The sequence below is a fragment of the Ptychodera flava genome, chromosome 14 (genome assembly GCF_041260155.1).
Source record: "Ptychodera flava strain L36383 chromosome 14, AS_Pfla_20210202, whole genome shotgun sequence".
Taxonomy (NCBI): Eukaryota; Metazoa; Hemichordata; class Enteropneusta; family Ptychoderidae; genus Ptychodera; species Ptychodera flava.
This window is the reverse complement of record NC_091941.1, coordinates 20,188,756-20,210,922: the sequence shown is the minus strand read 5'-3', so window position 1 is coordinate 20,210,922 and position 22,167 is coordinate 20,188,756. Positions and strand designations below refer to the sequence as shown.

The window sequence follows — 22,167 nt, the reverse complement described above, 5'->3', positions numbered from 1 at the left end:
AGTTTTTTACATCCATGGTTTTATGCACGTCTCGTTTGGGTCAATTGGTAACTCCTCCCAATGTGTAAAATTTAGTGATGTCATCTTATGAATAATATATGAGTAAACAAAACGTCAACTCATGAATAATTTATAGCAACGCAGATCGTGCAAGAAAGCCAAGTCTGTGATTCCGGGTGAAACTCCGCTGTATAGCGTTCACTCCACTCATCGCGTTCACCCTACTCATCGCGTCCACTCACGCGCACGTTTCACATGAAAGTAGAATACAAATCATTGCGTTCACTCCACTCAAACATTCACAAATCACAGACTTGAACCAAGTCTAGATGTGGCCGTATGTAAGGTGGGTACATTAAGTGTGAAAAATGGGTGTGTCTGCCGCTCGCCTATTAGGAGGAGGTGTACCCTCTTGATACAGAACATTTTGAATTTTGTGGCCATTTTGAATGTTTTTAAGACTATATATTAGACACAAATGGATTTCCCAAAAGGAAAAAAATATATTTTTTTCACTAGTTGATGCAAAGATTCATAATATGTTACAGAAGTGTACGGGATTTCTGATGTTTCAAAATAAATTGGCAAGTTCTTGCACCCTTCCAACTCTCGTCACATTGTACAGTAAATGTTGTGCGTATAAAGTTGTTAGAAGTGGAAAAAGAGTAATTCTAGAAACATTCAATATAGGGGCGAGTGCGGGAACCACTCTATGCATAACAAATGCTTTTGTTGACAAGTCATCATAAGCCTGGCACATCATTGTAAAGAACAACAATGGACACATGATATCCAGTGCAGGCTGTGTGGACAAGCTGATCTGGTAAAGATATTTTCAGGTGTAAGGATGAGAAACTTTAGCAGATGCACAACGATTGAATAACATAGAAATTACGGGCGACGCGCTGACCATTAATTGTGGGTAAGGGCGAGAGGAAAGCCAAAAATTAACGGGCGGGGCTTGCCGAGCCCGTTAATTTGGCTTTCCTCGAGCCCGCGCCCACAAATAAACGTTAATGGTCAGAGCGGAGTCTATTTCCATTATATTATCAGCGAACCCAAGAAAACCGTCAAAATTTCCGAAAATTTCAGGAGCGAACGACAGCTTGGCCCCAGAAACTGAGCAATACGCGACGCACTGTCACGCGCGCTGTAAAAAATTGGCAAATCCGGAAATGTTTTCAGAAAAAAGTATCTCAACTTGACCTACAAGTGCTCTATTTTATTTTGTGATTGATTATGATTTATGTTTGAGCTGTAAAGTTACGATACTTTGAGTTGTAAATCTTATTATTCATATTCACGGGCATGTAAACGAACCATTACCGTGTAGTTGTGGTCAGTCACGTGGTTCAGCTCGACCAATCGTAATGCGACGGGCAGGTCATGGTAATATAATGCTCAAATATAATGTTCAAATTGAAAGACTTGGCACATGTAAAACAACAGTAAAAGTGTGAGTTAAGATATAAATCAAATCAGGACATGAATGAAATGAAATGAAATGAATTCAGATGTTATGAACATGTTGTAAAGACTTAAAGTAAGTGTCTGTGCATTATTTTAACTTCATATTCTGCTAGCAATCTTTTTCATTTTCTCTGCCGCATCCTAGGCTGGATATTTTTAAGGCACCCTCAGCTCGGAATCTTTTTCCCGAAATCTTCCAAGCACCCTCCCCCAAAGGATGCAAAATGACCCACCCCTATTGGTGAATTCAAGGGACACAGTGTGAATACTCAAAATTCCAACCTGTAACAGTTTCGTCGGAGATTTTACGTGTGAGGAACAGGGAAGAGACGGGCCATATGGAGTTTCTCCTTTCACCCTTACTCAGGAATCGACCAAATAACTGTACATTCGCAGAACACGGGGTGTTTCGATGGATTAAAGTTCCCTGCAATTATATTAAAGTGGTCATATCACAAGAAACAACAGACTCAATCAAAGTAATTGGATGGAAGGGTTGCAGAAGCGATGACTTTGTGGAGATTTAAGTTTAAGTGAATTTTATTTTACATTTTTTTTATGTTAGTATCGACAAACAACCGGCATGGCGTAGTGCTTTATGAATCACAAAAAGATGCGGACGCAGCCACACACTCGCCGGGAGTGAAAACACACAACATCAGTTCATTTGTAAATTGCCTACGGTGGCATAGTCTTTCTTCCGATGAATAAACATCGTGTCATCTTTTACAGGTGATATGTATGAAATGTCGCAAACTTGTTTGTATCTTTTTGATTTACCGCACTATCTACGCTTGGCATGTTTACCTTGCTAAGTGACTATGTACCCAGCATACATCTGCTAGTTACCACTTTCACTTTCAGCTCCGTTCACGCACGGCGCCACAAACAAGAAGTTGTGTGCAGGCCGCGGCTGACAACTTCATGTGAGAAACACTTCGATAAAGTGAATACAAAATAGACGACGCAAAATTGTTTCTTTTTTACTTATAAAGATTGAAGTTATTTTTTAATTGTTAAAACATAAGCGGCTATATTGGGAGCGAGCTCTGATATCTGCTTTTATTCTATGGAGTAGTGAACTTGTAGGAGAGAGAATATATGGCTATTTGAAGTATTTGATTCGCAAATATATGTCATTTTGATTCAAATAATATTATGTAGACGAAATTGTCAAAAATTATCACTAAATCTGATCATGACGGGGGAGTTATATATGTTTTGTACTACAGTTGTAATGTTCAGTTTCTCCGTCTGGTGGTCGTATTTTTAGGCTCCGGAAGGGCCTTGGAAGTCCTCCTGACTCCAATATGGCGGTACCTTGAATCTTCATCTTTATTAATTTGGGAGTTTCTCCTCCATTTCCCCTTTTCCAGTTTATACATTACGCCACTTTAGAATTTTAACATCAAAGCATCACATCCTCAGATGTCCCCTCAAACATATTTTAAACAAAAACAACACAATTTCTTGCAACGTGCTATTATATTTGTAAAGTGTGCATACTATAAAAGAAGTTTGATATTGGCAAATCTATAAAGAGATTAATTTATTATGATGAGTAAGACTAGGCTGTTATCCCAGGGTTTTGTGTGAAAACGTTCAAGCTGAACAAAAATCAGCTGACAAAGAACTATATATTACCCATGCTACGAAGGTATCCACGCTTCTGAGGAAAGGTCTCTCAAAGTAAAAGCCCGAAATGAAGTTAATATCTTAATTTTATGCGAATGATGACATCGTTTGGCGGCATCGTATACGTATTTATTACTTCCTCCCCAAACACGTTCTTCGGTAAGGCCAAAGAAAGAAAAGGTGCTCTCCCGATAACCCAACCTACTTTATTTTTTGCCTGCCGACCCTGAACTTTTTAGAGCTGCGTAAACACGCGAGTAAAAAAAGAAAGAAAAAAACCGTAAATAATGTGTTTGTTACCCGGCATTATGTTTTATTCCTTTTACATGTATGATACGTTTTTCTGGAATTGGCCAGTGTTTGATCGCTCTGAACCCCTGAAAAGTGTACATCCCTGCCGACCTACCTACCCTATTTTTGAAAACCATGTTATCGGAACAGCACAGTTTATTTTTTTTTGCCTAAACCTGAACAATAGCCGCGCTATTTTTTGAAGGTAAAATTTATCAATGGAATTGAATGATGGGGTTCAACTTGTCAACACTGTCTGCACTGACTGTCCTGCGCTATTTTTGACTAGAATTAATTTGTTAGCAATACTGATGATCAACGTGATCTTATCAGTAACACTCATCCATAGACTGGCCCCCATCGTCGCTTGGCTTTTCTCGACAGCAGTCACTGGCTGGCCTAGCCCATGATAGATGATCTACACAACAGTCTGTAGAAGTTTATACCTTTTGATATTTATATGCCCACAGACTTGGAGCAAGTCTGACCTCACCCCCCTTGCAAGTAAGGTCGACAATTGTTGTACATCGTACATGTTCTGGGCAAAATAGACCTCCAAAAGTAACAAATAACTTAAACAGATTTGAAAATGACATATATTAGAAAAATAAACAAAATACACACCTATTGAGGGAAACAATTCAGATACAAATACAAGATAATAAGTTATATCCATGTTTCGTTGTCATACAGTTTTGAATGTGTTTTGCTAAAAATGTAAGACTCAGTGAACACATACTGTGAATATTTATTAGCATTTCAAGGCAAGTATTAATTTTCTCAGATGTATGTTAATTTACTTTAGATGCTTCTGTTATTCGAATCTAGGATGTAGTCATATCGAATAGTTCGTAAAAGTGTGTATTTATGAAGTGTATATCTGTGACATTCAAGCGAAAAATATCGTTCATCCTCTACTTTATGATCATCCCTGCTCAGTTCACATGTTCTATCCATGAGCGGTGGTTCTGTGTTACGTGGTTAGAGCACTCGGGTTGCGTTTGAAAAGCTGTAATACTTTAGGCATTTTTTGAACAAACTTTCTCAACATACCGAGATAACATATTAGTTTTCTGGAACACGGGAACAAAGATAATGGAAATGGTACCAGAAGTTTATGAAAGTCGTTTCTCAAATCCCTCTGTCCGACGTTAGTAGACTTGTATTGCACATTTTTAAATGCCAAAGAAGGCAAATGGTAGATCTTCCAGAATACTGTTGACAATATCATCAAGAGCATTCTAAAGACATGAAAACGAAACTCGCTGCGTTCAGAAAGATGTATTTGCAAAGTTTTGCTTTGATTTGAATTCATGTGGTGATATGAGGAGTTTGTTTGGTAGAAATCCCATTGCAACCGCGGACCATTATTTTTTTATCGGATATCGAACCATCGACTTCGCCCTCAACTTTAGAACTGCCGCTTGCGCTGTTCATGCTCGTACGGTTGCACTTTCGTTTTCGTTGGATTTCAGAAAACGCCACCAACGGTATTGATGCGGTGAAGTAGGCGTCGTCACCGACTCACGCCACTCCATCGGAGAGCCGTGTGAAAGTGAGTGAAGGAACCGGCATTGTGTAAGCGTGGTTGATTCACTTTCACCGTTGCTTGTCTTTTATCTGTGTGCCATTGCTAGTTCCAAAGACTGTCCCCATCTTTTCGAAAAATGGGCGCTCGGGTAACTAGAAGCGATTTTGAATGGGTATATACCGAGGAACCTCATGCAACAAGACGGAAGGAAATACTGGGTAAGTGATGATCTTCCGATCCTCAGATCGTTAACATGTACATATGCATGTACACTGCCATCTTCTGTAATCCTGTACTTTCTCAGAGGTCATGGTGTGCAATTCGCAAAATGTGATTTCGTTCAGAGTATTTGTCTGACAGAGTTGTGTTCATACACAATAACAGCGCGAAGGGAAGAGTGTCAAAAGTGACCGGAAAAATATGTTTGAAAGCTGGCAGTGTACGCGTGTAACTGTGTCGGAGGCAGCGGTTTTATAACTAATTGACCCGCATATACATACACGGATCACTCGTTATGTATCGAATTCATTCAATTGAATTAGTGGTCACAAACTTGACGAAATATGTCCATAAACTTTCAGTCGATGAACCAGGGCCTTCGCTCGGAAATTTACCGGAAATCGAATTAAAATCGCCCGTACTCTTTGTGTAATTATTTTTTAGCGGATTCTATCCGCTGACGACACTGCAGCTGAATGCACTCACCAGCAAAAGTTGAACTACTGTATAATATATTGGATGAACAATAATGCCAGTAAGGTCACAGACTTCTTTCAGTTTTTTCACCGTCGAGACAGAGCTAAAATAGATATCCAGAAATAGCATGATTGGTTGCACAAGGGAAGTGCCCCCTGCAAGTTCCTCTTGAGCTAGCATGTCGGCTGTGCAGTGACACGAGCGAGTGCAGTGAAAGCTACGTGACATTTGTTCAAATTCATTTGTTCAGACAGGCAGGCAGACGTAGTGTGCTGGTTGTGTTCCTGATCACGCCCTACCACGACGGATCAGCATGGGTTCTACTAGGTCACGTAAAAAAAAAAAGCTTCAATCTATCGAGAGTTTAACGACCACAGCTACCATAAAGGGGTGGGGGCTTATCGACAAAAGAGGAACGAGCGATCAAGCTGGCCGTGAAGAGTTCAGACAGTTGAAAGTGACAAAGACTGCAAAGAGCGAAATCCAGCCGAGAATACATCTTATCCTTTTCTCATGGCCCTTTTCCCTTCTTAAGTGTAGATTTAATAGCATACTTATAAAAAAACGGAAGACCATGGTCGAAACATTTTCGGCCTTGCAATGCTTGCGCACAACATGAAGAGTGGCAAAGTGAGTGTCTGATGATGGATTGTATAATACATATACAAACTTTCAGTGTATCCGCCTGATCAGCCACCGATGTGTGTCAAAGTGTCTGATGATTATGAACTTTCAATGTGTCCGTCTGGTCAGCTGCTGAGTGATGTTCACCCATTGAAGTGACCGGGCCAGACAGAGCCAACCAGTTGTTTCATAGTGCTATTGGGGCATTTGTGTGCGCGTGTATGTACTCCTTTCACAGTTTCGGTACTGGGGGTTATGAAACATCGAATGGAAGGTTTGATGACGCCCAAAGTCAAAGGCACACTTATGAAGGAAATATTTCTTTTAGTAAACCATTTTAGTTATGCCAGTGTTGTGCCATGTGCTTTTTCCACTGAGGAAACACATTGTTTGCTCTGAACATAGAATGTAGAAAAAAAAACATGGACAAACTAGACTTGCAGCTACCAGTAGTTCTGCATGATAAAAACGCATGGATCTCCATTTTCAAAATAGAGGATAAAATATCAGTGACTGTCAGTAAACACAAGAACTGTTTCCCCATTCTATAAGAATAAAAAGCTTTCGCTTCATGGCTGTCAGATATAACTGCTGATAACCAGTGTGGCTGATCTTGGTCCCATTTTAAACTGAAGTGGAAAGGTCAATGTCACCTTGACCTATTACAAAGAAATGGTGTGATGTTTGACGTTGCCCTGGTGGGAGTATTGACAGATGTCTTTGTAACCATGGGTGGAGTAGCCACTGTAGGGTGTATCTCTGCGTTATGAACAGCCACTGTTAGACTTGGAAGTTGACACCACTCAGTGTATTGCACATTATACACTTAAAAAAGGGTTCTTTTCAACAAACTATTCTCCTGCCAGTGTGCAGTGTTATTTGTGGGTTCTGGTGCATTTTTGTCGGCGAGGTGGAAAAATGCATTTAACGTGAAGCATTGCTGAGATGTGTCTGTCCTGTCAATTTTTCATAGCTCCCATGTACCACTTACACTTGCCGTGTGTCAGAAATGCCATTATGAGTGTCAGTTGAGAAAGGCGGATTGCTGTCGGAGACAGCAGATTGTAGTGACCTGACAGATTGAGGTCACCTGCCAGGCCTTGCATTGCTTTGATTGCTCTCAATACCAAGGCATAAAACCAAAGTGCATGGTGTCTGAGAAGTGGTGCAGTTAGAATTACATTTTGTTGACCTTGGATCTAGGCAATTGTAGGCTGTGACAATTTTACTCTGGACCAAAACATGTACATTCAGCAGACAAGTGCATAGATTTTGTGAAAGTAACTCCTTGATGTCAGGTATCCACTGCCTGAACCCAGAAGCCATGGTATTTATCTAACTGTCCTGGCTACCTATTCAAACATTGTTGTTTGCGCACCATACTAAGTGTAAATATTAGCCAAGCATACATGTACAGATTTGCCACCTAATTGCTGATAGAATACCTTTACAAGTTAATTCACACATCTGTTGTAATGATTACAAGGTCATAAAAATCCTGTATGCGGAAATTAACATTGATATTTGCAGTGACTTTTCGGTTATAATTCGTTGTAGAGGGTCACTGTAAAACAGCTTCAAAAAAAATTGAAACCACTTTTCATATTCAAAGTATCTACATTCCACGTTACTCTTCTGTTTAGTTGTATCGTAACAGCTTTGTTTTTGTGTGTGCATGTTTTGAAACTCTCATTTCCAGCCTTTGTCAGCTTTCTGCTTTCCTTGTTTCACATCTGGAATACAAATCACACAAAAGATTACCGTAAATTCATCCATTGTTTAGAAGAATTTTGTGAGGTAAAGAGTGCCTCTGTACAAATACTTGACCGATATCCTGTGGCTTTATTGTAAAGGCATCCATCAGAAGTGAAAAGATATTGTCATGCAAAACTTGTGGTGGTACATTTCCCATGGTTTAGAGGGGAGGAAATGGTGGTGTTGAAAACGGTTTCACCCTATGTCCCAGTAGAAGCTATAGGTCCGAATTCTCAGTAGAAAACAATATTTGCATTTAAATTTGGTTTAAAAGGTTGAAGATAATATCTGTCAGGGAAGATGATGTCATCAAACAGCAGCATGAGTTGCCATCATGGTCACTGACTTCCTGAGGCACAAGAATGATGGGAAGCCCAGGGCAAACAGATGACACAAAGCTAATATGTACCCACTTCCTGGTTCTAGTACAAGCATTCTATGGCATATGAAGCGTCAAATTACACATACGCCAGAATAGCATTGAGTGTCTGGCAAAAAAACATTGAACTCGGGTAGCTATACAGCGCCAGGTTCACTCTGTGTTTAATGTTTGTTATTGTACTAATAGATATTCTCAAACTGTGGTTTTGCTCGTAAGAAAGACAGATAGGGTTTCTCACATTTTGTGAAATTCCAGTTGAGGTTTCACCACTGTTTTTCACTCTTTTCTTTTTTTTCAGGAGTACCAGCTATTACAATCAATCGAAAATACGTATGTTTGCCGTGTAAAATGATTCTATGAACGTTTGGATGTGGAATGTGATTTTATTCAGGCCTAATGTGTAATTTGAATCATGTATATCTGCGATGTTTGAAAATTTGTGTATTTAGTTTATAGTCACAAGCAAAGATGATCATTTTTATAAGGGTCAGGTTTCTTTACAAATATCAGAATGGTATGAACTCATCTAAATTTTCCTGCTATATGTTTTAACCCTTTGAGTGCTGTAATTTTTCCCACCAAAATTTTAATGCAACATTTTACCAATTTTTATGATTTTTTCTGTATTTTTTTATATAATTTTGGACCAAACAGATATCATATTTCATTGGCTACAGTTTTTCATCAAAATTTTGGCAAAAATCTGAAAAAATTTGACTGGGGTATATTTTATAAAGGCAAAAATTTTGGCGCTCAAAGGGTTAAAAAAGCATCTACTATAAAGCGTTTTTTAATGAAATATTCCATGAAAACGTTTGTAGAAGATGGGCTTAGAAGGAAGACTTTTACCATTCAACAATGTAGTATTAACAATACCTTATTCTCCAACAATATAAATGTCAATGAGAAAGGAATTTCACATACCGGATAAGTGCTATATTTTACATGCCTTGCAAAGGGGCCCCCTGAAAATGAATCCAATATACACTGGATGGATCATGCCGTGTACATTATTTATTTCCATCGCTTTTTACTTTAAAGGAATTAGCTTGCCATATTTTCATGTCTTGAAATATTTCAAAAAATGCTCAGGATTGCTGTGTGCTGTATGTAGGGTGTTGAGTCTGATGCAGCCCAGACGTACATGTGTACTATACGTTTCATTTACTAGTAAATTACTTGTCTTTGTCTGCGGCAGTGCCTCTGGGAAAATACGTGAAGAGCATAATTCTAGGAGTCTAGATAGCTACTGAATTTCAATTGATATCAGTTAGTATTACTGTATATCGACAGCTAGCTTCAACCAAGTGTTGGTAAACTGATACAATCATGGACACCAAACTCAGAGGGCAGTTTATTGCCCTTCAGTCCAAAGTTATACAATATAATGTTCAACATCGGTCAACAGTCATCTCAAACAAATACCAATTACCTTCCTTTCAGTTAACTTCTTTTCTTATAAAGGAATCAAAAAATTCTATTCAGAGATTGCTAATTACAGAACTCAGGAATGTATGCCTTATCTATTAGGTGGACACGTTGTCACTTTACTTATTAGTCATTGCAACGGAAGTTGACCTTATTGCATAAATTGAAAATTTTTATGTAAGGTAAGAGCAGGAAGTGTAAAAGTCATAAATGTGAAAGAGGCTGGCACTTGTTAGTGAGTCACCATTTATTCTCATGTTAGAAAAATTGGGAACGTACATGTAATTTTACCAATGGTCTTTTGGTACACAGGGACATATACCAATGACCTCGCCCTGTTACAAAATAGAATCTTTTGTTCAGGCTCTACGACAATAGCCAGCTCATGATCCTGCTTTATAGATTATTGTTAAACAACAGTCAGTCGTCATGTCTGTTGTGAGAGGAAAGTTCTGTCAAATTGTTTACAGAGCTAGAAGTTTCTGTTTGTGGACTTTATACAAGCAAAAAAAAAGAATGCTTTGTTTGTAAGCAACTGGACTTTTGATCTTTTTTATTTAATAGCAGTTTTTTCATGAAATAAAAAAGGTCGTTATGTCATTAATGGTGTAAATCAATTTGGTTGTCATGGTGATAAACAGTACCAATGTTATGAGCATTGTGTTATGACTGTTCAGATAAGCTTCGGTGGACATTAATTATTTATGATTGACTCACTCACTATGGCTGAATGTTTAATTTATCATTGATATACTGATTACTAATACCACACTCTAGTCTGAGACTACATTAAAGTGTTCATATGGATGTTTGACCCTTTGACCCCCATTGCCCTGTAAAGAGGTCCAGCTTGGCCATAGAAAATGATGTCATCGGGCAAAACCATGGTGGTGAAAGGGTTAAATTATAGACCCTCAAGAAAAACTGTTTTTCTCGAGGGTCTATGGTTAAACTTCATGAGGAGGAAGATAGGATTTTACATGTGACAATCTCGAGAGTCAAATTCTTGCCACAAAAGTTTACACAAAATGTTATTTTTCATCAGCCGGCTTCTGCAGTTCACAAATAACCAGTTGAATTCACTTGACAATAATTTAATAGTGTTTATGTGTTCTGTGTACAAGTCCTTGAAATATGTGGTACCATCACATATGACGGAAATGTTTCAATTTGTTAATCAGCGTCATAGCAGTGTGATTGTAGGTGGCAGTGCCAGCTCTAAAAATAGCTTGGTGTCCCAACATCAAAACTTACAGGTATACTGTCACCTGTTCCAATTTTGCCACAGTTACCATGGAAAGAGCAAATCTAACCAATCACAGATTTTAAGCGGGTGTCCGCTTTTTAAAAACAGCGCCCTCACATGGGCATTTTGAATACCAAAAATGCCCCTTTGACCATATATAGGCATATTTAGATTACAGGTGACTGTATACCTTTAATGTTTTTCAAACAGCATGACTATACAGGGTTCTATGGCATGGAATGTTATGAAAACAGAAGTAAAATCTTCTATAATAAGAGCTGTTAAAAATATTGTTTATTGTTGTTTTTGTTTTTTTCAGGTTTTTTTTTGTTTTGCAATAAATGTGATTCCTCAATTTTGTGGACTGAGGGGGATGCAAAACGAGAGTCCAGGCTAGCCTTATGGTCATATAAAACAAATAAAATAAAATACAGTACTTATATTGCCGCCCAATAAATAATCTGTAATGCAGTCATGGGTCTCCACTGTTTGTTTTCCATATTGTCCTCCATGCTGATCCATCTAAGTGCCGCTATGTTTACATGATTTTGAAAGCTCTACCTAACTGCAGCATTTTGATTAACATTGCCATTCTGTCCTCTACTTCTTTGCAGCAAAGTATCCTGAAATCAAAAGATTGATGGGATGTGATCCAATGCTAAAGTACATTGTAGTGGCCATGGTATTAGTTCAGCTGATTGCCTGCTATTTCATCAAAGATGCATCGTGGACTACCTTAGTAATCACTGCCTACTGCTTTGGTGGCGTGATCAATCACTCTATGACACTCGCCGTTCACGAGATTTCTCACAACTTGGCCTTTGGCCACAGCAAGCCGATGCGTAACCGCATCCTCGGAATATTCGGAAACCTCATCATTGGCGTACCGCAGTCGGTTACCTTCAAGAAATACCATCTAGATCACCACCGGTATCAGGGTGATTGCGACTTGGACATGGATATACCATCAAAGCTCGAAGGAAAACTGTTCGCTCACACTTTTACCAAGCTGATATGGGTGATACTGCAGCCATTTTTCTACGCTCTGAGGCCGCTGTTCCTGAACCCAAAACCGCCGACAGTTCTTGAAGGGATCAACTTTGCAGTCCAGCTGACTTTCAATATACTTCTAGTCTACTTCTGGGGCGCGAAGCCGTTGGTGTATCTAATAGGTGGATCACTGCTGGCCATGGGGCTTCATCCTGTTGCCGGCCATTTCATCTCTGAGCACTACATGTTCAAAAAGGGCTTTGAGACCTACTCGTACTACGGCTGTCTGAATGCGATCACGTTCAACGTCGGATACCACATGGAGCACCACGACTTCCCTAGCGTTCCAGGAAGTAGACTACCCATGGTAAATATTGATTCTTATATAATTTTAACAAAATGAATCCCTGTGTGTGATGTGGATATTTATGTATTGTGTGTATATGCCCACTTAGTACTTTGTGAAATGACGTGACAAAACTTAAATAATCTTCTTCATAGGGTTTGAGCTTATTATCGTCAGAGCTTTTTCATCATGAAAAATACAAGAGATTATGATCAAAGACTTTCTTGTACGAAGATCAATAATTGTCATTTTGCATAAGTTAGTGAAAGTTCTGGAAATTTCAGTACAGTCAGATTGTGTCCGATGATCACCTTTATCCCACCACTGCCACCAAAGTTTCAATACCCCCCCCCCCCCTTCCCGGTTTATTAGCAATTCATATGTTAACCCTTTGAGCGCCAAAGTCAATTTTTGTTGCCTTTACAAAATATTGCCCAGTCAAGTTTTCTCAGATTTTTGCCAAAATTTGATAAAAAACTGTAGCCAATGAAATGTGATATCAATTTAGTCCAAATTATCCCAAAAAAATACAGAAAATTCATAAAAATTGGTAAAATATTGCACTGAAATTTTGGTGGGAAAAATTACAGCACTCAAAGGGTTAATAACCGTACAAAAAAAATCAATTTTAAAAAAAATAAGTATGTATAATTAAGTATTGTTATGTAAATTGGCAGCCCATCCTTTTTCCACTTTGTAGAGAAAACTGATATGATGTGAAAGGTATAACAAACATACATATTCAGTGAGGACTACTTCACTAATACATTCTGTTGTGATTATTGAGAATACCCCGAGGTCATTTTACAGTATGGTGAATTAATTTAATTAATTCTACCTTTCTGGTGCTCAGCACACTATAATCAAATTTCTTCTCTCGTTTATACAGGTGAAGAAAATTGCTGCTGAATATTATGATGACATACCTCACCATGACTCGTGGATCAGGGTCTTGTACGACTTCATCACTGATCCAGACATCGGACCATACGCTCGAATCAAGAGGAAGGGAAAAGTGAGCAACGGTCTGACATCAAAAGAGAATTAGCCCGTCCTTGAGAATTGCAAGTGACTGTGTGGTTTACTTTGTTAACAATGCTGTTATTTCAACGTGTCTTTTCGCCGGGGGAAAATGTGTATTTTTTTTGTTATCTAAGAATATCATACATGACCATTGCAATGGTGACAGTGTTGAATATGTGGAAAAAATGATAAACTATCCGATACGTAGACATTTGCATATAATCAGACTTTATTCAGTGATTGGTCATGTTGGTACAGTCAGTCACCTTTGATTGCATTATCCAGTGTTTTGACAAAGCAAGATATTTTATGTTCAAAAATCAGGAATTTTTTTTATCTCATTACAGATGTCAGATCAATGAAGTTAGCCATTATATGGAAATAGAGAGTAGTTTTTTTCCCGCTAATAATTTGCATGATTTTTTTGCTCCTCTATGTGAGAAATCTTTTCACCAGTACCCAACCCTGGATTTGCCTTTTTGTCACTGAGTGCAGGCCAGCTCCAATTTATTATCAGACAGCAGAGTATGCATGTGCTGTCAGCTGTCCGAAAGGTTCTGTTGACCTTCTGTCTTACTTTCCTCGCCACTTTCCTGAATTACGAGCCATGTTCTCCTTAAAAGCAACTCTCTAAATCAAGGGGACAGATATCTTGTAAAGGTATCGACACTATCAAATTTAGTGGTTGTTACATGGAAAGCCAAAATTCAGAAGAGTAATTGCTTCTCTTGCCTTTAGAATTGCAAAACAGTGCCTAGCAAATATCCAAATTGAATTTTATTTTCAACTCATGGTTGAGTTGCTAAACAAATGAATGATTTTTGCCGTAATTGCATGAATACATTTATTTGAAGAAGATATATTCTTGTGCTGCAATGATAATTTTCAATGAATATTCATGAACGGATAATTAAATTCAAATGTTATGTAAAAACAAGAGATGTTTATGTGCATGTTAATAATAATTGCCATATTTGTACTATGAAATCTGTTTTATGATGTCCAAGACATTTGATTTATTTCCCAGTGCTGTGGCACTCAAAATTTGATCTTTTGAGCTGTAATGAAAATGCTTGAAGTTTTGTATTTCTTGCCAAGGAGGCAAAAGTTTGAACTGTTATTTACATCAAACAGAATGAAGACTTTTTTCAAGTTTTGTAGATTTATTACAAGCTTTTGTGAACAGATAAGGTCTTTGTCATAGCTTCTTTATTCCTCATCCATGTTTTCCGTATTTTTCCCTTCTGATTCCATGACTTGTTTTCCCTTTTTCTTTCTTTGCCATGAATTCACACAAATAAGGACACATTCTTATGAAGCTTTTACAACCAGAAGTGCCACGTTTTGGCTCACGTTATTGGAAGCTCCTTCAGGTTTTTTGTCTTGGTTTGGAACGTTGGTTTACTGTGTTCTAATTAAAATGAGGCAGAAGGGATGTGTGTAGTATATAATTATGCAGTATTTAACGTGTATTTTGTGCAATTGTTGTTAAGGCTGAAAAGCAGAGTTCATATTATCCCTTAATTCAAAGATCTGAAATGTATCAATGATGCTCCGTCTACTTTACGTTTCTCTTTTCTTATATTTGTTCACAGCATTTCAAGATCATAGTGTTAGGCTATCCACCATTTTACAGTCTGACCTTACAGAAAACTTGCTAGACTATATTTTCCCCTTTGAACATTTCCCCATGATATTAAAGTGTTTGGCCATTGTATGATAAATTCATGTGTGCCCACAACATGCAAACGTGTATTTTCTATATGAGACAGACTCTGGGTAACTATCACTTCTATATGCTTGGATAATGGCTGTTTGGTGGCATATTTCAGCCAAAGTTCAGGTAATACCACACTCAAGGTCAAACAAACACCAGTGTGTTTTTTGTGTGCAGAATCTATATAAATTCCCAAGCCTCAATGGACATATTTGCCTTTGTTTTGGCCTAGATTGTTAGGGGGATATATGTCAAAGCTAGGGTGATCAGATAGTGGAGGTAATCAAAATTCTAAAACCATTTGAAGCTTTTATTTAGTTAATCAGTCACTGACTCTGTTTTGATAGCCAGTGAGTGTACCACTTTCTGGCCTAAGACACAGTAAATCTTAATCGTTTAAATTAAGCTGCGAAATCAACAGCATTTCTTACATTATTAATATAAGTTTCTTATCATTTTTACCATTCGTTTTAAACTTAAACTGGTGATTTTGCACTGATGGCATCATTCATTGTTTTCAAGAAAGACAACTTCAAATCTTTGTAATATTACTGTCACTGCTGATTACGGTAATACATTGAGTCTTAACGTGTCCTTGTCAGAGGTAAAGGTGTAAGTGAAATGTTGAATTATGTGATGACATTTTTTTATTAGTGCTCTGAAATTTATCAATATGGGATAATTGCTCCAAAGGGCTTTATATATAACAATGTGTTTATGTTTGATTGTTTCAAAGCAACATTGCAACATTGTACAAACGCATAATTTGTTATTTACATGGTATTTGCTTGAAATAAGCATGGTGCATGGAGCACTTGTTTTGTGAAGTTTGGTTGTTGTGTTTACATCAAAAGATTGGTGTTTGCTGTCCGATATGTTAATTGAGAAAGAATTCCAAGATGAGCCACTTGGAATGTTCTTGTTTTATAACTTCAAATACACAAAAAAAAATGACATCCAAAAATGGTGTTCAGTAAGATAGTGTGCTGCCAAGATTTTATAATATCAATAGAAAGTCTTGAAAAGGTGCTTCTTTGCTTTGAATGTAACGCTTTCTGTCTTGCCTTGCCAGAGAAAACTATGCTGTAAGTACTAAACTTTGACCGCCAAAGTTAACGTAGTATGCGCCTTGAAAGTGAAAGACTGAAACTTTTGCTCAAATTTTACTTAAGGAATATTTCAACCATTCTCTTTCAAATCAACTATGAAAATAAGGGTTCACCGTCCAAATTCTGGTACCAGAGAAACAAATTACCTGAGATGTACCGATATTTGAAATTCAAAATGGCTGCCATCCCTGTGTTGACTCTATGGAGAAAAATAAAATTTTCGAATTTCACAAAAACTGAAAAGATGATGAAAAGTTTCTTACACCAAGAGCTTTAAAATGAACCCCCACAAGTGGTAGATCAGAAAAGAATTGTAAAAGTTTGAGAGTCTGAATATCTGTCCCTGAGGCGCATTCTACCTTAAAAGGAATGCTGTCATTTGGTGGGTGTGAGGTGAAACCTGTTGCTACACTGCCCTTAATCCATGGTACTATGATTGTTGGAATATTTTTTTTCTTTTGTGAAATCCACTTTGAGCATTTGATATCAGACTTGAGTAAACAAGTTCTATTTTCAATGGCAACCCAACTGAGAAAGATGTTTTCTCCATTGGCATATGCAATTCTCAAAAAGACTTCGATTGCTGTAATACGAACAAAGTTGCCACATTTTTGCAGTCATGAATTTATGACTTGAAATAAATAGTTGTATATCTTTTGATCTGATTGACCCTGTGTACATGTGCTGGCTTTTCCCAAACTCCATTCTGTCTCTGTCTTTGAGAAAATTACTCCTGCTTGATGTTAATACTCTCAACTATGTCCGTGTTTGTTCAGTGTTTTTTCTGTTTCCATATTGAAAAGTGCTTGATTACTGTAGCACGGTTTCATGTAGTCTTTTTGTAAAGACACTGTTAATGCCACAGTTTGGTAGTTGCCAATTTGGATTTTGTATATCCATCTCTGTGCGAGCTTTCTCGATCCAAAAATTCTATATTGGGATATTTTTTTATAGCAGACAGTAATGCTTGTATATTGTTAATCTTGTTGACAATAAACAATGTGACAGAGTACAAATGAAAAGTTGAGACCGCAGAGAAGAAAATTGAACAGCAGTAAACCGATGAATATGACTTCGCGGCTTCCACAGTCATCATGGAAGTGCAAGAATGCTTACTGAATGTTTACATTTGTCCATGTACAGTATTTCCATAGTACATGTACTTCTTAGCAGAAATGTGTTCCTTCAACATAACACGACAGTTACATGCCTTTTATGTGGCATGTACTGTTTAGAAAATTCAAAATTGTAATCGCTCAGTAGTTGTATAATGCTCCAGGTTTTCTTTTAAATAAATATTTACCACAAAAAAAATTGTGCTTTACCCTCACATAGGAAATGCCGTATTTTTGTGGTGCGAATGTTGCTGATATGTGTTGGTGCTTGGTCACATCGCGGCGAGTTCGTATCTGCGAAATTTCTGTATTTGACGGATGTGCCCAAAAAGACGTCATTTTGTCACAGTGGCAGTCAATAATATAAATGTTGAGAATGTACTAAAAAGATTCAACAGCGGTTTTACAGTAGGCGTTACTTTGTTTGCATTTTGCCCTAGTTAGCAAGTCGTGCTGCGTAGAAACGGTAATACCAATACAAATCTTGCACTGACAACACTTTTGTTGTGTTTACAGTGCTGTAATTGATGTTTACCACTACAAGAAGGAATGGCTGCTTTAAGCTTTCTAAGCTTTCAATAACAATTCAACAACTGGGCTGTCTGGACAATTTACGTGTTCAGACAAGGAAATTTTGCCCCAACCAGAAGAAGCAGTCAATCATCATGACCCCTAGGGTACCAGTGATAAATCTCACACAGTCTAGCTGTCAAGCTAATTTTTACTGCTGCCAAACGGTTTGAAGTCCAGTCTTTCGATTTCGAGTACAGTAGAATAGGATTATAAATACAGGCCTTGCATCTATCAGATGTTCACTAGTGCTTCACAAAAAGACAATTTTTTTTGTCAAAGAAGCGTCTATTGATTTTAAAATCTGTCTTGTAATAAAAAAAACACACACACATACTCCAATTTCATCCCACAACACAAAAATGTAGAATGAAAATAGAATGGGCTGAGATAACATTGGCCCATACTTTCCATCCATGAGATTGTAACGTGCAGACTGCTAGGATTTCTGTAGAATCACAAAGGTATAATATACATACACTGACCTTTACTTTCACTTTGAGGGGCTAGGGACACAGATGGACACAAAAATTTCAATCACTCTTTGTTATTTCATGACGCTACAAATTGCATATGGTAATAAATTCTGATAGTTCAAACATGGATAGCGGAATCAGATAGAGCCTTTCTACTCATGTGAGTTCAGTTTGACCTTTTGACCCTCCAAGTGTTTCCCCTCTAGTGTGTATGGTTTAACCCACTCACCCCTATTTCCCAGTATAGAGGCCCATCCTTTGCCAGAGACACCACTAGAGTTGTACCACATTCTTGTAATAAAACAGGTCTACACTAAAAAAAAATGAGCAATCGTACTGCAGGAATTAACATCACACCAAATAGTAATAATCTGAAATACGTGATATCATCATGCCCTGACACTTGTGGACAAAAATATAACCCATCAATCTCCCAGTAATAATTATTTACATAAAAATAGCTCTCACTTTTGAATGCAGCTCATTGTTTTGTTCAACTGCTAATTTTTCCTAATTCTATTTTTTTACATTCATTCGGTTTCACCACCAGTGCTATCAATTTTAATGTTTTTTTTTCAAGGATTACATAACAAATTTCAAAAGGAGGTTCTGATTCCACCGATCAGTGAAGCGCACTGAGCCAAGTCATAAGTTGCAGCAGATACAATGCATATAATATTCCTGGGTATAAAGCTATGAATTTGAAGCTCAGATTTTGTTACAAAAACAGTAGGAAGGGAACTTAAGTGGAAACTAATATATAGCACTAAAATGTGAGCTATAATAATCCCCATGAAGCCCTCATTATGCATGCATTATAAATACTAAAATGAGAAAGTCATCTATGGTCAGCCTACTGACCTCGTGGATCATTCATTGGTGCAGGTCTATTTTGCAATCCCCTGTGGAATCTTGGGTAATCAGGTGTCTCCACCATAAACATCTGTTTTCCAAATATTTTCACACTGAATAGATAATTTTATTAATTAAAAAAAGTACAATAAGAAGATTATATTGGCCAGCAATTGCATAATATCATCTATTTATTATTGAAAAACCTGCAGATTTGCCGTATGTTTATTTAGTAATGCCACAATTGAGGAAATAAAAAAACTAGGCCAGCCTGTTCACGATTGATTCAGGCATTGAGTTCATGACGGTATTATTCCCTTGTGACAGTACCCTCAATATTTTATTTGCTAGTGTAAATTCAAATTGAGGCTTGTTGTATTCATAATGTTGTCCTGGTCCCTCAGTTGAATTTTATTATATTCATATAACAGCCAAATTTCAATTCTTTTGTTCTCATTGTTATTTTGGTCGTTATCTTGGCAGCAAAAATAACAGCTGATCACAGTCCCTCTCTGATAATTGACTATTTACTGTCAACAGTCTACTCCACCTATAGCACTGCTGGGAGTATAACGAACTAGGTCATTGTACGGAGCAGTGAATCTGTCAATTGCACAGCGGCTGGCCACAAGGCTACTCAGACAAACAAAACAGCATGCAGGACTGTTGGCAGGCAAACAATGGTTTCCAAAGGCCTCATATAAGAGAGTGTATTGTTGTATATAGCTTGTCAGTGAGGGCAAACTTTGAAAGCTTGATAAGCCCTAACGACTGTTGGCAGAGCCCAGCATGCACAACAAATAGACCATCAGTCTGAAAATATAATATGTCACCATATTTCTGTTCAAAAACTGTGAAAAAATACTATCAGACACATTTCAACACATGAATTTCATAACAGTAATTCCTCTTACTACATATTTGATTTATCAGTCAGTGAGGCATCAGTGTCTGGATGCTAAGGGCTATACGGTGTGAATATCAATGCATCCACATTGTGGTTTCCAAAATGTCTGAATAGTTCTCAGCTGTGCGTTTCTTCCATCCATTACTGATGTCCATCCAGGGATTACATGTAACAATGATACCTATGTTCTAATGCCGTGTTCAATATCATGCATGATTTCAGATTATTTCATTGAAACCATGCCTTCACTGCCACGTGCAGGAGTCTTAACCACAGTGTATTGATGGTGTATTAATTCTAACAACTGGTGATTCAATTCCCCCTTTAGTGCAGTAACCAGTATTTGGCAGGCCAGACATCAAGCAAAACACTAATTTAATCTATTTCATTGCATGTAGAAGGTCATTCCAAATGTTATGTGATCGCCTGTGCACCAAACTAAATTGCACCATTATTCAGGCAGCTGACACAGGTCAGTAAGACTTGCCCAGCAAACTCCCATATTCCTCCTGGTATCTAGTTCAGATTCTTTCTTAGAGAAAACTGAAGTCTGGAATTGTTTGTCTAAAAATAAAATGATATATACTTTCTGTGCACTGTTCTTAGTTTCAATAAAGTACAGCCATTATGTAGCGTGTCCAATCAATCTTCCTCCTATCATGATAATGTAGGAAATGGTCAGAGTTTGGAAAGGCATTGTAGATCCTTCCAAGTATCACAACTGCCTGATGCATTTGTCTGTGCAAACTGCATACCATTCACTGCATAAAAACTTCAATATAAACTGGTAGCTACATACCGTTTACTCCCTTTTAAAATTTCTTAGACACTCCTGATACACACAAGTCTCTGGAGTTACTCTACCAGCTTGACTGTGTACCAGTCGGGTTAACCCTTTGAGCGCCAAAGTCAAATTTTTATTGCCTTTCTAAAATATAACAAGTAATTTTTTTGGTCCGATTTTTGCCAAAATTTTGATAAAACACTCTAGCCAATGAAATGTGATGTCCATTTTGTCCAAAATTATCAAAAAAAATGATGAAAATTCTTAAAAATGGTAAGATGTTGCAACTAAACTTTTGGTGGGAAAAGTTACAGTAAGGTTTTTTGATAAATCAAATCCTCAAAGTCACTACAAACAGTAAATGTTGCACTGTGTGACATTACGATATGGCTTGGACAGCTTTCGTGAGGAACCTAAAAAGAAATGTGTGCACAAGGCGGTGCATATACATGCAAAACAAACAGATGGGAAGAACTCCGCAGAGACCAACTTGAAAGGGTTTGTGTGTGCTTATGAAATACCAAGGGGCCTGCAAGTTTTGAGCTCCAACAGAAAAACGTGGCTATGGGATCAAGCAAGATCAGCGAATGCTCGAGATGTAAACTTACAATATATTGTAGACCAGGTGATGGCAACAGACGCTGGCAACATGCCATTTTTCATACAAGTGTGTAAACATTTCTGCCTACAGAAGCCAAATCAAACCTCAAGAAATTTTTTCATGGGCATTAATATTTTCCATAAATCCCGTAGGATTATATTAATGCACCTCGGGTACAGATATTCGGACTCTCAAATTTTCACAATACTCCTTTGAGCTACCACTGATGTAGGCTAATTTTGAAGCTCTTGGAGTCCATACAATTTCCAGTCTTATTTTTGTGAAAATTGAAAATTACATTTTTTCCCATAGAGGTAACACAGGGATGGTGGCCATTTTTCTTTCAAATATTGTTTCTTTATGGTACAAAACCTTGCAAGGAGACTCCTGATTTGCATTCTTGATTTTCAAAGAGTGGCTTAAAAATTCTATGAGGAAAGTTTGAGTAAAAGTGCAACCCTTTAGTGACACATACCTTTTTAAATAGAGCATGACTTTGGTTTGTATGGTTATGTCATAAGCCTTACTGCTTCCTCTATGGGGGGGGGGGGGATTAACAAGGCTTCAAAGTTCACACAGAACAATGTGACTGCGACAAAGGAGTCTGTCAGGCGGTAAC

The 22,167-nt window shown here is 37.7% G+C and overlaps 1 protein-coding gene across 1 annotated transcript; it reads left to right on the top strand.

The window, feature by feature from the left end:
- The first annotated feature begins 4,883 nt into the window (after positions 1–4,883).
- On the top strand, positions 4,884–16,908 carry LOC139149687 (sphingolipid delta(4)-desaturase DES1-like). The gene is made up of 3 exons (XM_070721557.1): positions 4,884–5,145; positions 11,673–12,415; positions 13,284–16,908. Exons 1-3 carry the CDS (start codon positions 5,064–5,066, stop codon positions 13,440–13,442), a joined length of 984 nt encoding a protein of 327 aa, XP_070577658.1. The 5' UTR covers positions 4,884–5,063; the 3' UTR covers positions 13,443–16,908.
- Positions 16,909–22,167: the final 5,259 nt, after the last annotated feature.